This window comes from Amphichorda felina (genome assembly GCF_050947745.1).
Source record: "Amphichorda felina strain 45539 chromosome Unknown scaffold_2, whole genome shotgun sequence".
NCBI lineage: Eukaryota > Fungi > Ascomycota > Sordariomycetes > Hypocreales > Bionectriaceae > Amphichorda > Amphichorda felina.
In genome coordinates, this window is record NW_028145048.1 from 3074544 (window position 1) to 3101397 (window position 26854).

General features: G+C 52.8%; 8 protein-coding genes and 1 non-coding gene across 9 annotated transcripts; 5 read left to right on the forward strand and 4 right to left on the reverse strand.

The window, feature by feature from the left end:
- Positions 1 to 1597, reverse strand: ACO1O0_002508 (major facilitator superfamily domain-containing protein; the record flags this gene model as incomplete). The annotated part of the gene is made up of 2 exons (XM_083191977.1): positions 1 to 1379; positions 1450 to 1597. The coding sequence occupies 2 exons, from the start codon at positions 1595 to 1597 to the stop codon at positions 1 to 3; spliced, it is 1527 nt and encodes a 508-aa protein (XP_083053191.1).
- An 8870-nt stretch (positions 1598 to 10467) lies between these two features.
- ACO1O0_002509 (uncharacterized protein) lies at positions 10468 to 11480 on the forward strand (the record flags this gene model as incomplete). The annotated part of the gene is made up of 2 exons (XM_083191978.1): positions 10468 to 10471; positions 10537 to 11480. 2 exons carry the CDS (start codon positions 10468 to 10470, stop codon positions 11478 to 11480), a joined length of 948 nt encoding a protein of 315 aa, XP_083053192.1.
- Positions 11481 to 11683: 203 nt separating this feature from the next.
- Positions 11684 to 12678, reverse strand: ACO1O0_002510 (carbon-nitrogen hydrolase; the record flags this gene model as incomplete). The annotated part of the gene is made up of 2 exons (XM_083191979.1): positions 11684 to 12541; positions 12634 to 12678. 2 exons carry the CDS (start codon positions 12676 to 12678, stop codon positions 11684 to 11686), a joined length of 903 nt encoding a protein of 300 aa, XP_083053193.1.
- A 968-nt stretch (positions 12679 to 13646) lies between these two features.
- On the forward strand, positions 13647 to 14687 carry ACO1O0_002511 (CE1 family esterase; the record flags this gene model as incomplete). Its single annotated transcript, XM_083191980.1, has 1 exon — positions 13647 to 14687. One exon carries the CDS (start codon positions 13647 to 13649, stop codon positions 14685 to 14687), a length of 1041 nt encoding a protein of 346 aa, XP_083053194.1.
- Positions 14688 to 14970: 283 nt separating this feature from the next.
- On the reverse strand, positions 14971 to 16263 carry ACO1O0_002512 (uncharacterized protein; the record flags this gene model as incomplete). Its single annotated transcript, XM_083191981.1, has 1 exon — positions 14971 to 16263. One exon carries the CDS (start codon positions 16261 to 16263, stop codon positions 14971 to 14973), a length of 1293 nt encoding a protein of 430 aa, XP_083053195.1.
- Positions 16264 to 16601: 338 nt separating this feature from the next.
- Positions 16602 to 18208, forward strand: ACO1O0_002513 (WD40-repeat-containing domain protein; the record flags this gene model as incomplete). The annotated part of the gene is made up of 2 exons (XM_083191982.1): positions 16602 to 17130; positions 17184 to 18208. The coding sequence occupies 2 exons, from the start codon at positions 16602 to 16604 to the stop codon at positions 18206 to 18208; spliced, it is 1554 nt and encodes a 517-aa protein (XP_083053196.1).
- A 592-nt stretch (positions 18209 to 18800) lies between these two features.
- On the forward strand, positions 18801 to 18890 carry ACO1O0_002514. Its single transcript has one exon. It is a non-coding gene; the product is annotated as a tRNA-Ala (tRNA).
- A 1421-nt stretch (positions 18891 to 20311) lies between these two features.
- ATG26 (uncharacterized protein) lies at positions 20312 to 24778 on the forward strand (the record flags this gene model as incomplete). The annotated part of the gene is made up of 4 exons (XM_083191983.1): positions 20312 to 21169; positions 21218 to 21655; positions 21711 to 24446; positions 24497 to 24778. The coding sequence occupies 4 exons, from the start codon at positions 20312 to 20314 to the stop codon at positions 24776 to 24778; spliced, it is 4314 nt and encodes a 1437-aa protein (XP_083053197.1).
- Positions 24779 to 25268: 490 nt separating this feature from the next.
- On the reverse strand, positions 25269 to 26619 carry NSR1_2 (nuclear localization sequence binding protein; the record flags this gene model as incomplete). The annotated part of the gene is made up of 5 exons (XM_083191984.1): positions 25269 to 25509; positions 25580 to 26059; positions 26160 to 26248; positions 26313 to 26430; positions 26564 to 26619. 5 exons carry the CDS (start codon positions 26617 to 26619, stop codon positions 25269 to 25271), a joined length of 984 nt encoding a protein of 327 aa, XP_083053198.1.
- Between the last annotated feature and the right edge of the window lie 235 nt (positions 26620 to 26854).

The following is a 26854-nucleotide window of genomic DNA, read 5'->3' on the forward strand; positions in this document are numbered from 1 at the left end:
CTATTCTATCCGTAAACACCCTTTATTCCTCTCCTCCTCCCTCCAAGAAGCAGCAAACCTCCACTGCACAATCACGCCAATGAACGCAACCCCCTGGAAAGCAACACAGACCGTAAATGCCGGTCCGACCCCGATCCGATTCACCATGGGCATCACGAAACTTGTTCCCCCCGCGGCGAATAAGCATCTCGCTAGATTCAGACTTGCACTGGCCGCCGCGCTCCTGTCTGAGAAGACGTCGACGAGGTAAGTCATAATGATGGACTGCGTGGAGACAGCGGTCCAGCCTGTGATGAACGTGGAGATGATGGGGACGGCAATGTGGACCTGCTCGGGGTACTGGATTGTCCAGCCAAAGAGTAGAATGGACAGACATTGGATAAATGAAAAGATGGGTACCAGTCGAAGCCGAGCTTTCTCGAGCGGGAAGTCGTCGCTGGGGCTGCTCACGGACGGATCCACATCGGGTTGGGTAGATCGAATCTCATAGCTACCTTTGACGCGCCGGTAGTCCATGTCGAGGATTTTCCCAGTAATAAGTGTACCTATTATGGATCCCACACCATTTGCGATGAAGGTCAAGCCAATCTGGGTCTGTCCAAGGCCATAGCCCTCCTCGAAAAGCGAGGACATGGCAGTTATACTCATCTGCCAGACCGCATAGTAGACGGCGAGGAAGATGATGATGGGAGCAGCGTGTTTCCTGACGAGTATACGAAGGGGCCCCGTGAGGTCAACGTGTTTCACCTCCGCAGGGTGAGCCAGACCACCTTCCGGACTCCACTTCACCTTTGTCGTCTTCTGGTAGGCGACAAGAGGATGACGAGCAATCAAACTCGAAGGTATCCGACCTCCATTGGCGACAATTGACCGCAATGTTTCGGGGAGGAGGAGCACCAGAAAAATAAGAAAGACACCACTGTAAATGGTCAGGAACCAGAAGATGGCCCGCCATCCCAGTGATCCTGCGAGGGCTCCTCCGATGACAGGCCCAATAGCAACAGGAGCAAGCAACCCAGCCTGGAAGATTCCCATGAACCCTCCCCGTTCGGCGCGCGTGGTGATATCGCCAATGACGCCGGATCCAATGGCAATCGTGCTCGCGCTGCCAGTGCTCTGCAGACATCTGAGCACAATCAGGGTGGCGTAGTTCTTTGTCTCTGCCAACCCGATACATGCGCCAAGAAAGACGAGAAAGGTGCAGCAGTAGGCAATACGTCGTCCTTTCACATCGGATAGAGGGCCCCAAAAGCTGGGTGCGATGCCCTGGAAGATGAGGTACGACGTGACGGTGAGGTTGACCAGCTCCACTGACACATCGAGGTCGCGGGCAATGGCCGGCAGGGCGGGAAAGTAAATATTGGAGGCAAATCCGGAGACTGTTCCCATGTCAGATTCTGAGAGACCCCATTGTAAAAGCCTCTCACGCCAAGGGTAAGGAGCACTCACAAGTTGCAGCAGTCGATGCGATGAGGACGATGATGGCTTTCTGTCGCTTGTCAAATATGCTGTAGGGCTCCTCGGGAACGGGCGGTGGCGACGATGCCGACGAGGGCTCGGGTTCTGTAGGCTGGTTCTCAACAGCTGGTGTCTCCATGTTTTAATGTGCTGTGAAGTTCAATGTTGAGCTGGAGAGAAATTTCAGTCGATGGGCTGAACGTTGACCGTCGTTATATAAGGTTTCCCATATACAATATTTCCGCCTCCCAGTGTCGACGCTGTCGATCACCTCGGAGTTGAGCACTGAAATGGGTGTGAAGCAGAAGCTTAATCGCTAGATGAAGGCCCTGATTTGTGCATCGTGGTGGATTCTCCGGAGTTGAGCTCTCAACTCCGGCACCTGGGACCATGGGCGTGTTGGATCCTCGGAGTTGAGCTTCACCATGCTAGAATATTCGAATAGGGGCGACAGATGCGACAATTTCACTATTTTAGGTGAAGATGTGAAACATATATACTCGTGTCAGAATACGCGCCGGAAACATGGCAACATGTGGCTTTCAATCCCCCGTCCCCCACTCCATGCTCCCATCACACCGTAACAACGACCATGGCACCAATATCCTCCCCAGTGTTTAGCAAACACTATGCGGTCCTCAACTTAAACTTGATGACAATTCTAATAGATATCGTCAAGGACACCACCACAGGAAAAAAATTTATTTCCAACTGCTCCCGCTGGATTGACGCTGTCCATGACAAAGACCCACGACCGCTCACCATCTTCACAAGCCTTGTCCTAAGCGCAGGACAGCCTGAGCTAGCAAAAGATGCCCCATTCACCAAGCTCGCCAATGACTTTGACCCTTTTACGGCTGGCTCTGCAGCAGTAAAAACATCGCCCTCCTTTGCTGTCTACGAGAGAGACATTGTCCTTCAGAAGACACGATGGTACGCTGCAGCGGGCAATACCCTCGAGCAGATATTAAGGGCACAGAATATCGACACCGTCATCATAGTATGTTTCCAACTTTTCCCGCATGATTTGGACTATTGTTGACTCTATCAGTCCGGTCTGAGCCTCTCTGGCGTGGTAATGAGCACCGTCTATCGGCTTTTCGACCTGGACTACAACATTTATGTCATCTCGGACAATGTACTGGAACTGCCCCCAGACCAGCATCCAGAGATGTCGAAAGCCATGCTAGAGACGCTTCTACCAAAAATGAACTTGAGAGTGATATCCATAGATGAAGCTTTAGAAGCACTCGCTCGATCCTAGACAGTCGGACAATTATATGTACCATACGTGCCCTCCTCCGAGAGCCAGCATCGGCAATCAACCACCGTGGGTGCAACTCGTTACCGCATATACCATCGTCCCAAATTCACCCACATCCTCCAGCCACTGATCTACTCTATTCCGTCTTTCCTTAATCCCAGTTTCACCCATGTCTCCCTCTATCGGCCAGAGTTCATCAATCCTCAATCCGCCGCCGTCCCAATCTGCCAGATAGTAGTTGTAAGCCGTTTCCCACTCATTCCGTGTACATGCTCTCCATAGGAGTTTGCCTGCCGGAGCAAGGAGCCCTCGCAGCTCAGTCCCCAGAAAAGTCGGAAGACCATCCTCGGCCAACAGGAGGCTGTCGAAGAGATACATGACGAACAAGGTGCGCCGCTTTGCCTCGGCGACGATCCACGCTTCCCACCTCGGGCGCGCACGGCGCTGCTCAGCTTCACACACGAGTCCCTGCCGGCTACTCGAGCATGCTATATGCTGGAGATTCATCATTGCCTGTCGGAGGAAAGTCCGCACGCCTGGACTGAATTTGAAGAACAGAACCAGCGAATAAATCAGGTAGGCTTGAAACGCTGAGAGCAGAGTTAAATCGCCGTATTCTGTATGCTTCTCGTAAAGGCTTGTCATCTCCCTTTGCAGTACGTCCATGGCAGCGCCTTCACTGCCTGGCAACGGACTCTCGCACATGCGCACCAGGCTCAGACAGGTAGAAAGAGGCGGCCTGGAAGATTCCACAGTCGTTTGCGAAGAATGAACAAACGGTGGGATGCCATGGCCGCGTATCGTGACGGCTGCGTACGACTTGAGGATTCTGTAAATGAAGGATGTGACAGCTGGGGGGTATTCCTTGGTCTTCTGGCCGGGTACTGGCACAAACGAATTCAGCCAACGGTTACTGATATCATCAGCATTGATAGGGCAGAGTAGCTCAGCATCTAAGCCCGAAAAGTCAAGTGCCTCGGAGTCTTCGGGGACAAGACCAGAGTGGTCCTTCAGCATCGACTTGTCGGGGCTGCGGTCGTCCATGGTACTGGACAAGGTGATGGTCGAGCTCCTACCACACACAGGCTGTGTCATGGCCGAGGCCGCAGCTAGCTTGTCGCCCTGGGGTAGCTGGAGGTACGAGCATGGCAGGCCTCGCATAGCACACCTAGTACACTGCGCGGCGTTGTTACGATCGCACTTTGCCTTGGCAGCCGAACAACTCTGGCAAGCCTTTTGCCGAGAAACAGCATACCTCCCAGGCTTCATGGCGACACTTATGAGGCGAGACCGATACTAGGGGGCAGCAAGAGTGAGATCTTGAACAGCCTGGGTCAGTCCATAAAGTTCATGTTCAGACCTTGGGGAATGACGACGACCTCAATCAAAAACGGCCGCCGGCGAGGCGAACCAATCACGGCTCACATGGTTTCCCCGAATGCTCCACGTTAACCTCCACCCCATTTGAAAATGGATATATTAATTGTGTTTGTGAAATACTCGCTTACATATGAAATGGATAAACTCGTCTCTATCGATATAAGAGCTAGGGTTTTCTGGCTCAGTCATGTACTCTTCCTCGGTACCAGTTACATGGAGGTACATACATGTAGTCAGGAATAGCGTCACTCTTCCGCAATATGAGAAATAATCTCGACTTGTTTCGTTGCCTAAGACCTTAAATTCTTTTGCGTTTCTGACTTGAATGGAAAAATTCAATGCTATACCCATATGCAACTGTCGTCGTCCTACCACCATTGCCACCACTTCTTGCTACTTGGCCAGAACTGCTGCGACATCCGTCACCATGTTCATCTCTAGATCCCCTAAAATTTATGAATTTGTGGTAAACTATCCGAGATATTCCAGAAAAAATAATTAGAAATAAAGTCGCCGTATCGTCACGGAACATAAGGTAGGCTGCTTCGGAAAACGATGTTTATGCTAGGTACCCCACATGTAACAACCTGGCATGGGCTCATATCCAGCAGGCGGTCCTAAATTGATTTTATGCACCTAAAATATTTGTCTAGGTAGATTTAGACAGCTTTAGCCCCAAGGAGTAGTTCCCGAATAGCATGATTGCCCCTCTCAATGGCATATGAGAGCGGCGTCTTCCCTTGCTCGTTGCGAGCATTGGGGTCCGCACCCTTCTCCAAGAGGAGCCGTACTGTTTCCTCAGTTCCTTTCATTGAAGCCCATATCAACGGTGTGTAGCCACTCGTGTCACTACAGTTAACTTCTGCTCCGCGGTCGATGAGTAACCTAGCTACCACCTCAAAGCTGTTGCTTAAGGCCAGTAGTAGCGCTGTGCTCCTAAAAATGCTCCTAACGTTGACATCTGCTCCGTTCTCAAGAAGCAGCCTCACAACCATCCCATGGCCTCTCTCTGACGCTGTCACTAATGGTGTTGAGTCACCCCAGCTACTCCCGGCATTGACATCTGCTCCGTTCTCAAGAAGCAGCCTCACAACCATCTCATGGCCTCTCTCTGACGCTGTCACTAATGGTGTTGAGTCACCCCAGCCACTCCCGGCATTGACATCTGCTCCGTTCTCAAGAAGCAGCCTCGCAATCACCTCATAGCCTCTCTCTGACGCTGTCACTAATGGTGTTGAGCCATTCAAACCACTCCCAGCGTTGACATCTGCTCCGTTCTCAAGAAGCAGCCTCGCAACCATCTCATAGCCTCTCTCTGACGCTGTCACTAATGGTGTTGAGCCATTCAAACCACTCCCAGCGTTGACATCTGCTCCGTTCTCAAGAAGCAGCCTCACAACCATCTCATAGCCTCTCTCTGACGCTGTCACTAATGGTGTTGAGCCATTCAAACCACTCCCGGCGTTGGCATCTGCTCCGTTCTCAAGAAGCAGTCTCGCAATCGCCTCATGGCCATTTTCTAACGCTATTATCAACGGTGTAAAGCCGCCATTCCTAACCCTATCGTTAACGTCTGCTCCATTCCCTATCAGGAGTCTCACCATCGCCTCCTGGCCATATCTTGCGGCTTGACCAAGCGCAGTATGGCCTTCTTCATCCAACCCATCAACTGCCCTCCCGCTCTGGAGAAGGAGCCCGGCCATACCAACCCTGAATTCTTGAATGGCCCAGGTCAGAGGGGTTCGATGTTTTATGCTTCTTTCAAAATCTGCCATCCGTCCCAGACTCCCCAGGCCCTCTGCACCATCGAGCCCGTCACAGATGATTGACGGCGATTTCAGGAGAGCGGAAACGGAATCTCTATGACCGTGAGCCATGGCGGCAAAAAATGGATAACGGAACCTCTCTTTTCTTTCGAAAATATCAGGCTCTGGGTTTTCCCGCAGCCTAGTGCGGATGAGCATTGAGCAGCCCCTCTCTGCAAGAACATAGAGAAGATTGGCTTTCGGTGTGTAGCGACGTGCTTTGAATTTCATAAAATGGTTGACGATAGGAATCCATTCTTGAAGTGGAAATCGGGCTAAAAACTCGTCTTGGAGAATCGCATCATCCGCATCTGCCGCAGCATTTGCATGATAGAGAACATGCTGACTCGCATATTCCAGGAACGGGTATTTTTTGGAACCATCGACAACTGTCTGTGAGTCGGATCCGGTGTCGAACGGCGGATTTAGTACGGTCCCATTGTTCAAATGGTGGTGTATGTACGTTTCGCAGCATTCTTTGAGCTTCTCATGGCTTTGAATCTCCCAGTGAAGCCCTAGGTCAGGCCACATCTCACGGAGTCCGCCTGCTTTAACGAGGTAATCACGAACAGATTCATGGATGAATTGAACCGTCCCCTTCTTCCCCTTGGTTATTTCAGCAAGCCCCTTGGAAAATCCGGTAACACTTTGGTCAACTCGGGCCCCTCCAGCTTCTGGAAGTTCGGAATCGGCCAGGTCCTTCGGGAAAAGACCAGACCAGACAGCATGGTGAAGCTCCTCTGGCCGTAAAGGCTTCTTGGCACAGAGTACCCAGAGGGTACACAGAAGGAGACGTTCTTGGTTGCCATTGTCCCGCGTTAGTATATCCTTGAATAGATCGTTCAAGCCGCTTGGTAATTCGCTCAGTCTCTTCCTCAAAGCCAGCCCTCCCCCCCTATAGTCTTTGATGAGAATTTCAAGGACTAAGGCAACCCACATAAAAACACCAGCAGCCTTTTCAAGTATTTGAGTTTGCAATTCCTTAACAAGCTCATTATCGTCAACAGTTGACGTGAGTCGATTCGAGACGTAATCTGCTAAATCTTCACTATGACCTTGTTGGTCCTCTAGTGTAAATTCGATCGCAGGTGGTATTTTGATATATGGATAATGTCGACTTGAAAACAGCATTCGAAACTGAATGCTAGTTTCTATGCATTGTTCTGCAAGGTCTTGAAAATATTCGGCCATATCGGAAATTTGTTGTTCATCACACTCATCGAGAGCGTCAATGAGGCAAGTGAGTCGGCGTTCTGGGCCAAGGGCAAGAACTGCTTCTTTAAAGTATTCCTTGAGAGTATTCAGACGAGGACAGTCATTCCGATTCTGTGAAACGAGTTCCAGATGGTCGAAGAGGTCAGGATAGTGTCGGAGTAGTTGAAGAAGCAAAGACCGATACATCCCTTCGACTGACTTTTCCAACCTATCGCCTCGAGCGTTGAAAAAGAAGGCAATAATTGTACCCAAATCCTGGCGCGGTTTTCGCATCTCTGAGTACGCAAATTTCATGATTATCGACTTGCCGGCCCCTGGCTTCCCACGTATCCATAACAAGCCATGATGCTGTAACATTTTCTTGGGGTCAAGCCATTCTTTATACGTGAGGTGTTTCAGAAACCATCGACACGTTTTCCGATGGGCGCTTTTGATAGTCTCTTGACGAGAATCCATTTGTTCAAATTGGAGGGAATCCAGCAACTGCCGCCGGTAGTCACTAGGTATCCTAGCTCCATCTATGGTCTAGATGTGAGCCACAGTGACCGTACAAGATATGCCATAAAGAACCAAACTCTACGTACCTTGAATGAGATGTTGCGCCACCGTTAGACGTTCCCGGGCTAACACGGGGAGCTCTGTCACAAATTCCCTTGCATATGCGGCCGCTGCAGCCGCCGCATACGCCTGCCAGGTCTTGTTCTTGTGAGAGTCGGAATAGTCGCAGATTCCTCGAATAGGGAGACAAGGAGGGGCACATGTACCCATAACGCCAGCAGCCTCCATCTCAAAGCACATAATGTCCAGCTGCCGAGCAATATGATCCCGCTCGCCGGCACTCCTCATGAGTTTGTTCCCTGAGGCGATTCCCCCGTAATGAATCTGCGGGTTGTTCGTCTTCCGTCTGATCCGATGAATCAGCTTTGATTGGTCACATCTGTCACAGCTACCCGCAGATGTCGAGGAGATATGATTGTACGTCGGGGAGAAGAGCTGGTCTGGTGAGTTTGGGTAACTGTAGGACCTCTCTTTCAGGATAGCTGAAACCTGGCTACCAGTACCAGAGTGTTGATGCTTTGCCCGTAAGGAGGTTATAGCTGTGCCAAGCAGCTTATGCGGAAGTTTCCAGACAGCCGTGCCCTGGATCTGTCCAGGTCCAACAACCTTGCCAAGATCGTACTCCATCACCCTCGTTCCAACAACGACATCACCTAAGCGTATATCGACGTTGGTGGGCACTCCACCACCGATTCCCACCATCAAGACGGCATATATCGAATTAAACGATCGCATCATGTTGTCCATCACGCTTGCAGCATTGACCGTCCCAATCTGCCCGTCGGGCAAGCACGCCATGACAATATTGTGTTTCCCGATTCTCCCAAGCGTATAGGCATTATTGTCACCCGCGAGCCTAGGTAAGGGTTCGTAAATCTCGTCCAACATGGCCTGTGCCGTTGCCATCTCTAGAGGTAGAGCGCAGACCCAGGCGATGGTGTACTCGTCGTGCGTGAGTGGCGCCTTTCGTTGCCCGTGGGCCCCATTGTCCCAGTGATTGGCAAGTTCCCTTTGCCTTTTTTGGAATCGAGCAGAGACTGCCTCAGCGTCTCCCTCGCTGTTGGAGTTATTCCGTTTTCTGTCCATTTCGGCCCAATGTGATAATTCCACTCAAGATGACATGGACGAGGCGGGAGTTTGGATGAGGGCGTCGATAAATTAACGGGCAGTATTTCCCGGGTGACTTGCTGAAATACATTCAGGTCCTTATTTCAAAGTCATTCTCATCTCAAATGCATGAAGAAGGAGAGAGGAAGCGGTTCAAGCGGGGAGGGATAATTGAGCCCTGAAGTGACACCGTGCGAACCGCGAACTGCGAACTGCGGAGTAATAAGGCAGCCAGCACAGGGTTGCAAACGTGTCACTTCCGTGCCAGTTGGCCCTGTACCTAGACATTGAACATAATCATTGTTTGACCAATCACACTGCCGCAGTCTCATAAGATCTTCCGTCCGGGCCATTCTAATAGAGAAGCGGCTAGAGAGTCCGGATGCTTAGCCCAAATTGCCATGATAATTAAAGTCGTCATTCTCGACCAGTTGCTTGGGTAACCCACTGAAATTGATTCAGAACCCATTTCCTTCGTCAGTAAAGTCTAGATTCTGTGTAGGGTCCCAAAGTATATAATTGTTGTCTCACAGCCGTTGCATCAAAATGATCAGGCTCGAGTCTAGCGGTTCAGTATTGTTACCAACAAGTCGATAGGCAATCTCGCCAGGACAGGATGGTGTCTACTTTCTTCCAAGCATCCTCAATCGTGGGATAGATAAGGACAGTGCATCCAAAGAGACCGTCGGGGGACACAGATAGCCCAGGTACTATATATAGAGATCATCGATCAGCGGTTCCATGGGGAGTTTCAATCATATTCTGTATGGCAACCCGTCTTCTCCACACTAACAACCCGGGTGCATACCCAAGTTCAACAAAAAATAACGGCAAGGCTAATGACAGGACGCGCGGACTATAGCAAGGTCTTGGGAGCTATAGCTTATGTAGCGCCGCGTTCGAAAAGAAGTGGTTCCGTGTTCGAAGGAACATGGGGTGGCGTGATGGTGCTCCTCCAATTCCCCTGACGTGGCCGGTGATTCAACTACGTACGTATGTGTGATGTATGATATCACTGCAATGACGTGGCTAGGCACAGCCTCTGTTTCGTATCTCTCTCAGCCATTGATGCTGTCCGGCACATGTTACTTCAGATGGGTTGAACGCCGTTGCGCCCTGCCGCGCGTTAGCGTTGCGACCATCACATGCCCACCATGTGGAACATATTTTAAGCAGGCCGCCTCCCGTAATTCCATATGGAAGACTTGGAAAATAGCCGTACAGAAGATGGAGCTTCCAGCTGTCGATTTCCCTCTCGTCTTCCTGACGGCGGGTGTTGCTAGTTGCTTCGCTAATACTCCCATCTTCAAATAGCTATGGCCTGCCTCGATCTGTCAGCGCGGTCACCACGTCCAGAAACCAGCTGGACACGGCAGACTGACTCTTCGGAGACGGTCGCAAGCCCAAATCCATTGAAGGACCTCGTTGGGATTGCATCATCCGTGGCTGCGCAATATCCCCCCCTCAATCGGCTTTTCGAACTCTACTACCCTACCACTACCAAGAAATCCCCCAAGCCAAACGCCCGGACGGGCGAGTCTTCATCAAGCATACCTGAGCATTTACCATTGTACAAATGTGCCAGCGATGCTTTCGACGAAGCCTACACCAAGTATGGCCTAGCCACACATATGGGGGTCCTTGACCCTAGCTACCATATCTTTATCAGCCAGCATGGCTATGGGTCCGCAGTATATAGGATTCGACACCGAACAGCCGTCATCACTGGCGATCCTCTATGTTCTGCAGATAATCTTGAGCCATTGATGGGCGAGTTCTTCCAGTTTTCTTGCCACAGGAAGCTCCACGTCGCATTCATGGGCGTCAGCGAGGTCTTTGCCGACTACGCAAAGAAACGCGGCTGGACAACCATCCTCTTCGCTCGCGAACGGGTGCTCAACCCCCAAACCAACATGGTCCTGCGCAAGCAAGCCGGGAAGCGCATGATGGCGCAGAATCGGCGCTTACTCGACCCCCATCGGCTTGGACTCTCGGTATACACCTACAGCCCCAGCAGCTCGACCTTCAACCCAAAGCTGGAGGTCGGTCTTCAAACCATCTACGACGAGTGGCGGCGAGGCCGCAACAGCCAGTCCTCAAGCGGGCCCCAGGCCTTTATTACAGTGTTCAACCTCTTCTCATATCCAGATGTCACCATGTTCGTTTACGCCACGGACAGCTCTGATACCATTGTTGGTTTTGCCGAGTTGAGAAGTACCGGTGCGGTGGATGGCTTTCACCTCGACCCATGTGTCGCGACGCCGGACGCACCCTCGGGGACAACCGAGCTCCTCATCACAATGTCTATGCTTCTTCTACGCGAGGCGGGGATAGAGAACCTCAGCCTCGGTTTCGAACCGCTGTCCGATCTGACTGAGATCTCGGGACAGCCCAACTTACAGACTTCGGTTGCACGGTGGGGCTACCGCCAGATCATCAGTTCGTTGCCCATCAAGGGCAAGACGGCTTTCAACGACAAGTTCAGGCCGGATGAGGCGCTAGAGGGGAGCTTGTACATTGCTATGCCTAGGATGGCGTGGCCTCTTCGACAGGGTGCTGCGTTGATGCACATTGCCAACATCAAGCTCGGGAGACTCCTCGGCGTGAAAGTGAGTGAACTTAAAGGAAGACTCAGGAAGGCCGAAAGGCGGCGGAAAGAACAGCAGAGAGCGAACCTAGAACGGGGTATATAGTCTTGGAAGGAGTTTATGCGCTTAGCAAACTGTGTTCAATATGTAAAATCCCATTCTTGAATAGATGAAAGTGTTTGCCGGGGAACTATGTCATAAAAATGGAGGAAACATGCGTTGACCTTACATGAGCGATGCAGGAAACCTCGGAAGACTAAGATTCGGGCCGCACACATCCCCCATCCGTCAACGATCCTCCGGCGGCATCAATTACCCGCCCCCTCCTCCCTAGTCAACGTATAGTCGTAATGCCATCCAGATGACCCCATGTCCTCCCGCACCTTGTACTTGTCCTCCGCAAGCTGCAGCACCCTAAGGTCGATGTCCGCCACCAGCATCTTCTCCTCGGCCGTGTCAATCCGGCCCAGGCTGCCCTGGATCGGCATGCAGACACTGCTCACCCCTCCCGTGTTGCAGAACACAATGGCAGCCGTGTTCTCAAAGGCCCTCATCGTCGTCGCACTCGTGAGAAACAGCATCTCCGAGTCGGGGTTCAGGGCCCGCCCTTCCTCTGACATGTCCTCGGGGTACCACCACGAGGGAATGATGATGATGTCGGCGCCATCAGCTATGAGCGCGCGGAAGGCCTCAGGGAAGGCAAGGTCCCAGCAGATGAGCAGGCCCGCACGGACGGGTCGGCCATCGGAGTGCTTGAGTGGCGTGTCAAAGGCAGTGTGAGGTTCATGGCCCGACGAGGTGAGATGAGGCCGCTCAGGGTGCCAGAGGTTCTTCTTCTCGTACCGGCCGCAGATGTCACCGGTTCCGGCCGCGATAAAATAGGCAACATTGGCCAGCCCCACGCCCGCGGGATCGCCCTGGGCGCCGTCGGCCAAGCAAGGCTCGCATATGGTTCCAGGGACGATGTTGATGTTCAACTGCCGCGCAAGGTCTTGGTATTTGGCCAAATAGGATGCAGATTCAATGCTTGCTTTCCGAAAATCGGGAAGCTCTGGAACCCAGGAGGTGAGGTGGTACTCAGGGAGAACAGCTAGATGACAGCCCTGGGCAGCGGCAGATCGGATATAGCTCTCAACAATTGCATAGTTTCCTTCCAGGGCCAAAGGCTAGTACCTTGTCAGCATCCAAAGTCCAGCCCCAAGTTGGCAAACCGGCCAGTTCGCGCTGGGAGAAGCATCCGATGTGGGGCTATACACACCTTTGGCTCAAACTGGATGACGGCGACGCGATAGACTGGGGCCATCGTGTACAAAGAGCAGCAGGTCTTGGCTCGGCGTCAAGACAGCTACAGATTACGATGATCTAACGGGATTGTGTATGATGGCTTCTGCCAAAGAGCTCAAGCCGATGAATTCAAAGTGAGCCTGTCCCCGCAAAGCCGGAGAGGTGGGGTCGGTGATACGAGCATACGAATTACGATGCCCGGACTCCGAAGTGACATCGGCTCTCCACTGCTGGTTGTCGCAAGGAGTAATAGGTGTACGGATATATGAACGACTGCTTCAAAACATCACCCCAGGTAGCCCCGGCTAGATAAATACAGGCAAAATTTCGCGAGTCGTTCGGGATGTCACCTGTCATCCCTTCGGGAGTTTCGCTCCCACAGCCCTGTTTGGATGATCCCCACCGGAGGGTCCGGAGGGTCCGGAGTCCCCGGAGCCTCCGCACTCGGGAATTGCGGGTCCGCAGGCTGATGCAACACCGTTGATCAAAGCCCAAGGGGACATGTTTCAATACGATACATACAGTAGAAATTATGAATATATTCCTGCAGACTCAAATCATCTACAATTTACTACTTGGTACCTACTTTGCTCAAAAGCTCACTGCTCAGTTGGACCGTCATCGAGTCATCACTCAGGGTCCAGAGAGGGAAGAACAGCTCGGCGCAAACTCAATAATGAATTTGCCTGGGCTGTTCTTCATAATGACGACCAACCGCGTTTCTAGGCGATCTGGAGAGATCCAGCTTTCTGAATTGGCCAATTGTGTCCTCGCTCAGATCGGAAAAAGATCTGATCCCAAGACCCCATCAGCCCTATTGACCTTCAAGCTCCGCAAACCCAAATACTTCATGCTAGGGAATTCACACCATGTTCTCAAAACTCAGCGATTCTCTACACCTTTGTTCATTATACAGTATAGACAGCCTTTTCATTTAAAGCCACAGCTGCGTTTTGTCTAGATTTTCAACCGCACCCAGCGCTCGTCATGCTGACTGTCCTCATCTCACTCTGCCTCTTAGCCGTGGCTGCCACCTGGGTTCCCCAGGGTCGGACTGAGACCAACACCATCCGACGCCGTGACACCCCTGGCTGCGGTAACAAGCATGACTTTGTGGGCAAGACACGCAAATTCAGCATCGAGAGCAGCGGCGGTAAACGCTTCTACCACGTCCACCTCCCCGACGACTACGACCCTACCAGCGAGACGCCGCTCCTAATGGCCTATCATGGCCACGGCCAGAGGTCCACCAATTTCCAAGAAGTCTCTGACTTCTCCAACCAAGACGTCAATCCAGGCATGATAACAGTCTACCCTACTGGTCGCCGTCTAGCATGGGAGGGCGCTTCGTACTCCGAACCCGGTGTCAGCGACTTGCAGTTCACCACCGATCTCGTCGACCGTCTTAAGAACGACTTTTGTGTCAACGACGCCCGCATATACGCAGTCGGTCACTCCAACGGCGGTGGCTTCGTCAATACCCTAGCATGCTCTACCGAGCACGGTGCCCAGTTCGCGGCCTTTGCCGGAGTTGCCTCTGCTCTGTACACCGATCTCCAGGGTAACAAGAGCTGTAGCCCGTCTCGCTCTCCTCTTCCCGTTTTTGAGGCGCACGGCACCAAGGACGAGGTCATCCCGTACGAGGGCGGCAAGGCTACTGGTGGAAGGGTCCCCGCCATCCCCGAGTGGGTTGGCCGCTGGGCTGAGAGGAACCAATGTTCTTCCCCCGAGAAGCATGATCTTCCCAAGAATGTCGTCGACGAGTCATTCACATGTGATGGCCGGCATGGCCTTCAACGCCATGTCAGACTAGACGGGCACAATCACAGCTACCCAGACGCCGAAGACTCCCAGCTGTTTGTCACGCCCATGATTGTGGACTTCCTAAACGCCCAGAAACATCCCAACAGCAAAGTTTCTGAGCCATCGGGGGCACCCAGGAAATTCATCGGCGGAGTGGCCATGTACATGACGCGACTTGTGGAATACCTGAGATTGTCTCGAGCTCAGGCCTTGATATCAAACTAATGGGTTGGTATATATCAAGATATTGTACTCCGTACAAAATGAGCCATATGTGTAACATGATTGATTGAGGCGTTGGGGAGCACTAGGCTCAGATATATGCGTACAAGATAAGCAACAGTCGCGGAGCGACGTATAATACAGAGTAGTGTTACAAAATAGTGGTACAAATAGTGGTACAAGACAAGATCCAGGTGACGGTTTTCGCCAAGCCGCAGTGACAGTCGCGTATCAACACGCGGAGCGCAACAAGCGGTCATCCAGAACCTTATATCTCCGACAAGCCTCAGGCGCTAGGAATCCCCCGAACGGGATTTTGCCCCAGTCCCTCAATCTGGTCGATCCTATGCATCAGGCCGCCATCGTACGGCGGTGCTTCCACCATAGCACTGACAAAAGGCCCCTGCAAACCCAGTGCGCAGCTCGTCAGGTGTTCGCGGATGCGGTCAAGCAGGGCGCTCACTTCGGCGTCAACGTACAGACCAGTCGAGCTCATCTCCTGGATGACATCAAGAGCCGAAGACGCATCGCCAAAGCGATCCCAGTGCAGGCCAGCGAGGGTGGTATAAAAAGGTGTCGAGACGCCAAGAACGTAGGACTCCAGTCCAAGAGACTTGACGTGAGGCAAAATCTGGAACGCAAAAGGTGACGATCGTGTGAAGGCCGTATCGAAGAGTTGGAGTCCAAGAATGAGATAGCCTGAGTAGAGAGCGCCGTGGACGTCCATGATGAGTTTTCCGCCTTCCTCGTTGCTATCAGCAATCGCGCTGGTCTCTGGGGTTTCTGTCTGGTCGGTCGTGCTCTGCTCCGCGAGCTGCTCTTCCTCCTCAACCTTGGCAGCCGCTTTTCTGCCTCTGCGTTTGGGTGCTGGTGCTGCAGGCTTCGGTCGAAGACCAAGTCTCTCGGGAATTGAGAAGACCTCCTTGCCCATCAGCTCCCACAAGGCAAAGTCGGTCCTGCATGCCCGCATCAATCCCTCGACTCGTTTCTTTTCATCGGCTCGCATTTGTCGGTAGCGCAGGCGCTCGGCCCACAGCTGCTTGTCTTCCTCGGACATTTCCTCCATTGCGCTCTCGCTCGGTGCCAGCTCGAACATTCCTAGCGCCTTGTTCGCAGCTTTGCGAAGCGACGGGGGCGATCTCGCGAGATACTTGTCGCGGAATTCGCTCATGCGGGCATGCTCAACGAGGGAACGCGCCTGGCCCGTCTGCCATGGAAAGCGGCCGTCTGCATCACTATCCTGTTTATGGAGGGACTTGGCCACGGGCATCTTGCCTTCTGCAATCTCGTCGAAGATGCGCTTGAAGATCTGGGCTTCGGTTGGGGAGAGGGTGACGCGTTGGTCCTTCTTCAGCGACTCATGGCTCAGGTCGGAATAAAATTTCTTGCTGCTGCCTTGCCGATATTCCTTGGGAGGCTCCTGGCCCTCCCAGTCGAACGGGACGGCTTCGGATCCATGGTTGTCATTGCTACCTCCTTTCGAATGCGCCAAACGCGCAAAGGGAATCGCTGGTCGGCACCTCCAGGCGCGCTGAATAGTTCGCGTCTGGTAAAGAAAGGGTAGAAGAGTAGAAGACATGATTTTGGGGGTGCTGTGAGCTGGCCATACCAACAATACAAGGTGCGACAAACTGGAGATTGTAGCTTCGCGCTGGGAAAAATTCCAGGCGAGGACCCTGAGATTTGGCGGGTAAAATTCGGCACATCGCGCTGGCGCAGAACGCGAAACTGCCTGGGGCGCGTGACTTCGCGCCAGAATCAATTTAACGCCGACGCGCCCTTCACGTCGGCGATCGAGCCTTTACCGGATCCCATCACAACCAATTGCTACCTCCGGTTATACAATTCACGGGTCCGATTTTGGAAAAAAAAAATTGGTTCTATTTATAATAGCATCAGTTGCTGGCCATTGTCATCATGCCAGTCAAGAAAGAAGGCGACGACAAAATCAGCGCCTTCGAGCGCAAGCGGCTAGCCAACATCGAGGCGAACCGTGAAGTGTTGACGGACATCTCCGCAGCTGCGAAAAAGGTCATACCTGACAAACCAACACCGAAACCCTCAAAGTCTAGGAGACCAGCCAGAAAGAGCGAGCCTGTGAAGCGCGAACCCACACGACCCACGCGCACCAGCTCACGGTTAGCTGGGCTCCAAGCCGATGATAGTACCCTGAAGCGCAAAATGGAGGTGGAGGCGGAGGCGCAGGCAGAGTTGGCCAAGGCGAAGAAGATGCGCGTTAGTGACGACCTGAATCTCGGCGACATTGTCGTCGAGGGCAAGAAATGGGGCAGTGGGATCGATGGCATCAAGGGCCTTGTGCGCGGGGCGCAACCAGGCGTGCGCACCTTTACGGAAGACGATGTGAAAGAGACGACGGATAAGGAACTTAAGGGTTTGAGGCAGCGCATGAGTGGGCTCAAGCTGTACGAGCATTGGGCCCCGAATGGTGGGTTGCACTGGCTCAACGCCGTACGACGGTGGTATCTAACAGTCATGCAGACATTAAGATCACACCGCAGCGCGTGTACGCTCTTGGTTTTCACCCTACGGAGGACAAGCCAATTGTCTTTGCGGGCGACAAGGAGGGCGCCATGGGTATCTTTGACGGTTCCCAGACAGCCCCCGAAGTAGACGAAGACGACGAGGACGCAGCGTACCCCGATCCCGTTATATCCGCCTTCAAGACCCATGCTCGAACAATCACGTCCTTCATCTTCCCACCCTCAGATCAAAACGCGGTTTACACGTCGTCGTACGACTCGTCAATACGAAAGATGGATCTAGAGAAGGGAACGTCAGTCCAGATTTTTGCACCGTCAGATCCCGATGTAGATATGCCTCTGTCGGCGTTGGATATGCCCCTGTCAGAGCCGCATATGCTTTACTTCTCGACACTCCATGGCTCTGTCGGCCGTTATGACGTGCGCGCTCCAGGCAGCGAGGAGATCTGGTCGCTCTCGGACCACAAGATTGGCGGTTTCTCGCTGCATCCCCTGCAGCCGCATCTGATTGCTACGGCATCTCTCGATCGGACGCTGAAAATTTGGGACTGCCGAAAGATTAGCGGCAAGGGGGATCTACGTCATCCAGCTCTGCTAGGCGAGCACGAGTCGCGACTGTCGGTATCCCATGCGTCTTGGAGTGCCGGTGGGCATATTGCCACCTCCTCGTACGACGACACGATCAAGATCTACGACTTCTCTGACGCAAGCGCGTGGAAGCCTGGACATGACATTAGCGCCAAGGCCATGGAGCCCAAGCATCAGGTTCGGCACAACAACCAGACGGGGCGGTGGGTCACCATCCTAAAGCCCCAGTGGCAGAGACGGCCGCACGACGGCATCCAGAAGTTTGTCATTGGCAACATGAACCGCTTTGTCGACGTGTTCGCCTCGGACGGCAGCCAGCTCGCGCAGCTGGGCGGCGATGGCATTACCGCCGTGCCTGCTGTCGCACACTTCCACCCGTCCATGGATTGGGTTGCGGGAGCCAACTCGAGCGGGAAGCTATGCTTGTGGCAATGAGCAGGCAGCAATGTAAGGGTCGTAAGCATGATTGGGCAATTCAATTCCTTAGTTAGAGAACCTATGAACGGGGCATTGGGGGCCACTGGTCAGCGGGAAAAAAGCAAAGATTGTGCCAAAGCACCTAGAATATGGAAGATGTATTTTGTAGAGCAGATGCAATGCAGCGATATGAAGCTTGGAATATTGCCACGTGTTTAGCTTTGCTCAGCTTCCCCGAGCAGGGTCTAATATCCAATACAGTACTTACTGAAGGCGAGAAATCATCGAGCGACCCTAGCTGTACCACCGAACCATTCCCCTGTACAAACTATCTTTATAGATACTATACTAGAGGATTAGGCGTCTGGGAGGATGGAAAGTATCTATGCCCATAACGGCGGACAGTGCAAAGAGCTATGATGCAAAGTGTTCATATGCATGTACTCCGATATGGTCCTATAAGCTACGGGTGAATGTTTGGTAATATAATCCATACCTAGGCAGCTGCGTAAACGTTCTTGGATGGTGTTTACTTGTTTAAGAACACGACCAAATAACTGTGGATTGGGTTATATAAGTTGAAATTTGACGGTGGGCCAATAACAACATCGGGCGAATGGTTTAGTGGTATAATACTCCCTTAGCATGTTCACAGCATCTAACTTGGGAGTGGTCCGGGGTTCGATTCCCCGTTCGTCCAGTCGACGGTGGCTAAACACCACCATTGTACCAATCCATTCTTTATTTTTTGCTCTTATGACCTAGACGTCGTATATATATCCCCCAGTTTGACTTTTTGTTTTCTTTTCTAACTTTTTTCAGTCAATATTACCTACCCCCTGCGCTACTCTGTACACACCAGTAGTGTAATGCCATTCCCCTACTATGTACGTACTTCGTAGTACATTGTCAAACCAAACGTGCAAAGCGTAACTCGAGGATTGGGGGGTTAACATGGGCGTGAGATGGTACACATACGTACATGTAATACACAATACTCATATGGTTCATTATCAAACTGCTGCCTAGAGAGAGGTAGGGGTGGTATTAATTTTTCCTGGGTGTTTAGAGACTCAATCTGCCATTGTTTGTTTAGCCTCCATAATAATGTCTTACAATTCTCTGCGATATGAAGCAATATTGCATCTCGCATTAGTCCTGACAGTGGCCACGACAAGCTGCATCCTTCCGATTACGGCCTAAATCTGGCAATTTGGTAAACCTTCAACTATAGATTAGGGAAATAATATCTACGTTCTAGTAAAATATATGTTACTTTGGGCGAGGTATTTCAATCGTGGCACGTAGGGTAAGGGACGAGTTCAAAAAAGCTTTAGCCACATGTCCTTAGTCGCTAGGTAAGGTAGAAGAACAAAAACCAAGTCAAATGGGCCGCGAAAATCTCGTCAACGTGCATTATTATTGCAGACCTATTCGGATAGACAGCAGTTTCCCTGGGCAGGTGATGGCCGAGTCATCCATCTGCGGCCCTGGAGCCATATTTGTGCTACCATCACATGCATGACTGGTGTGATGACAGTGGCACGGGGCACCGGTGAACGGGTCCCCTAGGTCGAGGTCGAAGCTGTCGCATGCAGCCAGGATGGACGACTCTGTCGTCATTGGTCATCGTATCGATAAGAGCTCGTCAGCCAGCCAATCACGCCATGCGATTTGTGACTCGCGCGGGCGGTTTACAGGGGTTTACAGCCCCAGGCACCACTTGTAAGGCGACAGCACAGCGCGCCGCCACCGGCAATCAAGGTTCCAACGCGCTCAGCGGCTGACCGTTAGCATCCCAACCAAACCATCCCATAGTGAACAAGACAGCCCGATCCCATCTCCCGACAACATCCTGCTGCGGTAAAGATCGAGCCGCCCTGTTCTTGCATCACCAGGGACTGGAGGCCGAATTTTATTCCATCCATACGCCCATAAACATACTTGTCCCGATGCCTCGAATGCCCATGGCTTAGATCCCCGGATCGCTCGATTTGGCGGATTCTCGATAGACGCGAGACGACATAGCTACGACGAAGGCACTGCCCTGGACTGTGTGCCTTGCCCATCGCTCGTGGCCCCGCAGACGAAAAGAAGAAGACAAGACAAGGATCAACAGCCATGGCGTCGCCGCCTTCATCACCGCCGAGGGCGGCCTCACAAGGCGCCCATCGGCGGATCAGGAGGGTGCTCCAGAAGAAGCGGCACGGGGATAGCATCGACCTCCCAGAGGGGTTGAGGGGTAGCGATGATTCGTCGGATGAGGAAGAGGCATCCAGCCAAGGCCCGCCGCTCTTCATGAACATGAATCAGAGCATCTTCGGATTGATTGCCGCCGCCGGCTCCAAGATCGACTTTAATGATCGATTCGACGAGACTAGTAGCGATGAAGAGACCAGTGGCGCTCGCGATAAAACAAGCAAGGACAAAGAAGGAGACAAGGAGGATTTGTCACGGACAACGATTCTCCAGCCGAAACGGGAAGACAAGAATAAAGGCCGCCACCGCAGGAAGATTTCAAGCCACAAGCTACTTAAATCACTGCCTGTCCTACCCAAACTCAACTACAAATCGAGAAGTGCCCTAGGCAAGTCATCTGAACAAAATGAGGAGGTGGAAAAATTTGGCGAACCCAGCGAACCTAGCGAGCCCAGTGATCTCTCCAGCCCACCAGCCATCCAGCTGTCACGGGAACCTTCGAACCGCCTTCTGCCGGTCATGAGTAGAATGCTGGAAGCCGAAGCAGAAATGTCGAGTCGGCCGAGCTTTGACATGGAAGGGTTGGAGACGAAGAGACCAATTCAGGGAGGCGAAGCCACGCCGCTGGCGAAACGGCTGATGGAGATATTCGGATTTGACGAGCCAGAGCAGGTTGTTGGGGAATATCCATGCTGGCTGTTGCAGAGCGTCCTCCTTCAGGGATATCTCTATATCACCGCCAAGCACATTTGCTTCTATGCCTACCTGCCGAAGAAGGCTGTAAGTTTGTTCTCTGTTACGCAAGGATCTTACACTGACTGCCTGTAGAACGTTGTTGCCAAATCCGGGTTTCTTTCCAAGAGTGGCAGAAGAAATCCCAAGTACAATCGATACTGGTTCCGTCTGAAGGGCGACGTCCTTTCGTACTATCGCGACTCGAAGAATTTGTACTTTCCCTATGGGCAGATCGATCTCAGCTACGGAATCTCGGCTAGCATCACCGACAAGGATAAGGAAGGCGTCCACTTCGAAGTCGTGGCTCGAAACCGCACCTATAACTTTCGAGCTGACAGCGCACCCAGCGCAAAGGAGTGGGTAAAGTGCTTGCAGAGGGTCATCTTCCGGAGCCACAATGACGGCGACAGCGTCAAAATCTCACTTCCGATCGCCAACGTGATGGATGTTGAGGAGACGCACATGATGGAATTTGCAGAGACTTGCAAGATTCGCATCATAGATAACGACGAGACATATGCTATAGATGAGGTATGTGGCATTGCGGATGCGGACTGAAACTGGTATTGGTATTGACAGGCTGCAGTACTTCTTTTCTTTCTTCAGCTTCGGCGCCGAAGCAATAGATGTCTTGAAGCTCCTTGTTGAGGAGAAGGGCTCGGGTGGTGTGAAGGAAGATCGGGATCTCCCTAGCAGGCGCGGCCGCCCCAGTGGAGAAGCGTTGCGCCATGCTTCGCCGGGATCGGATCGTGACACCCTTCAAATCGGGAGGCATCGCGGTTCGAAGCTACCAGAGCCTGTGAAAGCGACGCTGTCTCCTGTGTCACCACCACGGACATCGAATCTCAGCCCCAGCCCCAGCCGAGATTGTTCACGGCGCTCTAGTTTCGACGCTTTGCGGCAGCTGGGGCGGCATCATCACTCGGGCAACATGCGGAACGAGAGCCCCAGGCGCAGTCTCAGCGAAAGTCGTAGATCCCTGAGCCACAACCGTGTTGAAGGGGGCAGGAAACGGCATGACAGAATGTCTTCTGAGTCGTTCGTTCAGTCGTCGTCGGTGGAAGATCCCAGCTTTTCGAATTTGGCTGTGTCCTCGACAGATGACCGCTCCGCAAGCCAAATTCTGAAAGATAGCGAAGTCTTCCACCAGAGCCCGGCCATGTTGCATATCTCTGCAAGCCAGTCCGCCGAGCTCAAAGGGAAGGGGCCGGCAGCACAGAGGCTCCCACCGTTGGGCACCTACGCTTCTACGGGCCATGTCGATGAATCTTGGTCTGGGGACAAATCGGATCAACAACAAGCAACCACCCCAACTCTAGAAAGCATCACTAAGATGGGCACATATCCTCTCCAGCGCGCTGGTGCCTTTGCGGACTATCTGAACAAGACAAGGCAGCGTATGAGCAACTTGCTTGCCTCAGAGTCCATGGGCTATGTGGAAAAGGTGTCAGGCATGTGGAAAGGAGGACGTAAACACTATGACGATCCCGAAGGGCTGAGACCCGATGATGATGATCTCGAGAAAGATTCAGAGGGGCAATTGCAGACATCCATGGACCGATTCCGCGCGCATTTCGCCTTGCCCGAGAGCGAGAAGCTACAGGCGACCTATTTTTGCAACATTTTCCGCGTGCTGCCGCTCTACGGAAAGATTTATATTAGCGATAGGTCTTTCTGCTTCCGCAGCCTTCTTCCTGGAACGAGGACAAAGCTCATTCTCCCTCTCCAGGATATTGAGACAGTCCAAAAAGAGAAAGGCTTCCGTCTTGGCTACTCGGGATTGGTGCTTGTCATAAAGGGCCACGAGGAGCTGTTCTTCGAATTTGGCCAGGGTGGGGACCGCGATGACTGCACAGTAACATTGCTGCGCAGCTTGGAAGCCACTCGCTATCTGAAAGAGGCCGGACTGCTCAACCAGGACGAAGAGGCTGAGGAAGAAAGTGCTATCGCTGAGCGTGATGCCCTCAAGTCTGCAAGGCAAGGGGAGTTTCCAGGCCACGAACTCCAGATGCCACGAAGAATGACCGGCATGTCCAATGCCCCGCCTATTCTTGACGAGGTAGAAGCGTCCTTCCTCAACTTCAAGCCCCGGCACCCCATGAACATCACTTGCTTGACCATTGGTTCTAGAGGCGATGTCCAGCCGTACATTGCGCTCTGTAAAGGTCTTCTTGCCGAAGGGCACAAGCCTCGGATTGCAACTCACGCCGAGTTCCGGGGTTGGGTCGAGTCTCACGGCATTGAATTTGCGCAAGTGGAGGGCGATCCTGCTGAGCTCATGCGGCTATGCATCGAGCACGGGACCTTCACCTGGGCTTTCCTCCGCGAAGCCAATTCTTCATTCCGCGGCTGGCTCGATGGACTTCTCATCTCGGCGGCAGAGGCCTGCGAAGGTTCTGACCTTCTCATCGAGTCCCCGTCGGCGATGGCTGGCATCCACATTGCCGAGAAGCTTGGAATTCCGTACTTCAGAGCGTTCACCATGCCCTGGACACGCACACGAGCGTACCCACATGCTTTTGTTATGCCAGAACACAAGATGGGCGGTGCCTACAACTACATGACCTACGTCATGTTTGACAACATCTTCTGGAAGGCAATTTCCCACCAAGTCAATAGGTGGAGGAACAACACACTGGGCCTGCCGAATACCGGCCTGGAGAAGATGCAACCTAACAAGGTGCCTTTCTTATACAACTTTAGCCCCTGCGTCGTCACACCTCCCCTCGACTTTTCCGACTGGATCAGGGTCACGGGCTACTGGTTCTTGGATGAGGGAGACAAGTATGAGCCACCCAAGGAGCTGGATGACTTTCTCAAAAAGGCTCGTAAAGATGGGAAGAAGATTGTGTACGTGGGATTCGGTTCCATAATTGTGGACGACCCTCCCAAGATGACGAGAGACGTCATCGATGCCGTCCTCAAGGCCGATGTGCGGTGCATCCTGTCCAAGGGCTGGTCGGAGCGGATATCTTCGCAATCCGAGAAGGACGGGACGAACCCAGGAAAGGAGCCAGAGATGCCACCCGAGATTCATGTCATCAAGGCAGCACCGCATGACTGGCTCTTTAGCCGCATTGATGCTGCAGCGCACCACGGCGGTTCAGGGACGACTGGAGCGAGTTTGCGTGCGGGCATCCCCACCATTATCAGGCCCTTCTTCGGCGACCAGTACTTCTTTGCCAGTAGGGTCGAGGACCTCGGAGTTGGTATACATCTGAAGAAGTGGGGCCCGAATGCCTTTGGCCGGGCGCTGTGGGAAGCTACTCGCAACGAGCGGATGATTGTCAAGGCCAGGGTGCTGGGTGAAGAGATCCGGATGGTAGGTGCCCGTCCCGCTGATATGCACACCCAAAACATACTGACAAACAGCAGGAGAACGGCGTTGACTCCGCCATCCAAAGCATCTATCGCGATCTCGAGTATTCCAAGAGCTTGATCAAGCGCAAGGCAGGCAAGAATGCCGGGACGTCGTCTCCAGATGACGATAACGAGGAGGACGAAGAGAGCTGGACATTTGTGGGCGCTGACGAGCCGGATCCAGACTTTATGACAAAGAAGCTGAGCGAGGGACTTGATGGATATAGGGACACCGGGTCTCCAGGCACGGGATCATCGCGAGCCCTGGGTAGCCAGGTTCTCAAAGCGGCGTAGGGGTGCCTTCTGACGAGATTGGGGGCTTTTTTGTGTGGGCCATGACGGTGTATACGCGGAGCCCTTCCTTGAGCTTGCACATATATGACCTTGCAGATGGCTAGACGACTGGAGTTTCGGCTTTTTCTTCTTCTTTTCTCTCTCTTTCATTTGGGAGTTCTTGTTTGGGTTAGGCAGTGTCTTTGTGGAGCATGGCGAATGTTTGTTCATGGCATTGCACGAGAACGATTGAGCAGTCACGCCGTACAGGATACACTGATGATATAGATATGGTAAGATGTTAGATGAGATAATAAGACTCCGAGATTAAAACTTCATTGACCAACGTCCACGAGCTGAGCGCTGTGGAACGCTTGATAAACATATTCTCTCATTCCTGGTGTCAAGTCAAACAACAACCGGGCTAATATCGGTCATGGCTGAGGCGTACTACATAATTGGACACTTATATATATACACGCAGATCACCCGAAACTAGAGTCAGATACCCTTATTTCGGTCGAAGCGGGAACGAACTAGGGCTCCCAGAGCTACTCGTCCTCCCGGCCGGGGTGGGCGTAGGTTCGGGTGACGACGGGTGCTCTGGGAGCTCGTCAGCATGATCGAGGGTCAGCATGCGAGGGCCGCTATTGTCCCAGATCCGTGTCCCGCGCATCTCCGTGAGGGCTGTCCGAGCCTCCTCGAGGGAGCTGAAGGTGACGTAGGCGAATCCCTTGTGCCTTCCAGAGGTCCTGGTGTTTTGTTTTTGTTAGCTTCAGGTGAATTGCCCCCCACCCGCTGGAGTGTGGCTGGCAAACTTACGGGTCTCTAGGTAGCCGCACGTTGACAACTTTGCCGACGTCTTTGAAAAAATCGCGAAGGCCATCCTCGTCAACATCCCTTGGAAAGTTGGCGACATAGAGAGTGCTGTGCGACGGGTCAGGGATGTACTCGGCAGTGTCCCTCCCTGATATTTGGTACGAAGTAGCCAATTCGCGGTTCAGATCTGGATGGGTCCGGAGGAAATCCTGGAGCAACTCATCCTCAACAGCCTTTGGGCATCTGCGGATGGCATTTACGATGGCCGGGCGTATTTCTGGGTCATCCTTGGTCGTAGAGGCATAGGCGATATCGACGGCATCCTGGAAAGGCTTGGAGAGGACACGATCGGGGTCCTCTTTCAGGGTGGCATTGAAATAGTGCACTGAGAGGTCCTTGAGGTTGGCGACTTTGAGTTTTTCGGCCAGAGTGTAGACTTTGGCGTGGAGTGGGAGGCGGAAGGCTGCGTATAGGAGGCCCGAGCTGTCTAGGGAACTATTAGTAACCCGGAAGAGGAAGAATAAATGGAGAGCGGCTGGAAAAGGATGGGTTGGGCTTGCCTTCATTATCGGGGATCCCATACTCGCCAAGGTACAGGTATTCGACAAGGGCGGAAACCGCCTCGCGGTCATAGTCCTGGACTATGATCTTCCTCTGTCGGCCTGCTTCTTCCTGGAAAAGCAATGTCAGCCACTCAGCTGTGTCAATGACGAAGGCCAAGGGTGCATTGGCCCACCTCGACTTCAATGGCGTCGGCGAAAGCTTCCACTTGAGAACACACAACGAGCCTGTGGACATGGTGGACGTCGTCGCCGCACTCGATGGTCATGTCCGAGTAGAGACGAGAGTCGGCTCTGCGGTTAAGATGCAAGTCAGTCCATCAGCCAATCGATGCAAAGGGCATGGTCTCATAGTCTCATCATCTCATGGATCGTCACTGAATGGGGGCATGGATCACGCTGAATGGGCCCTGGGGATGGCACTAACGCTTTGCGCACGGCGGCCCAGCCCAGCGCGGGGTCAGATCCACTGCGGAGAGACATTGGCGTTGTGGATGATGCCGGCCAAGCCACGGAGAGTTGAGATTGACAGGGAATAGTGAAGGAGGGTCGGTCCGTTTGGAAAGGGAGATGACGGCAAGCAAAGTACGGCTAGGTGCAGGCCTGGAGCTGCGCGGGGTTTGACTTTGAGGCCGAGCTTGAATCTAGATGGATCGATGTCGTATCATTGAATGGAACCAGGGACCCGGCACGTGACCACCTTCAGTATATACATGTG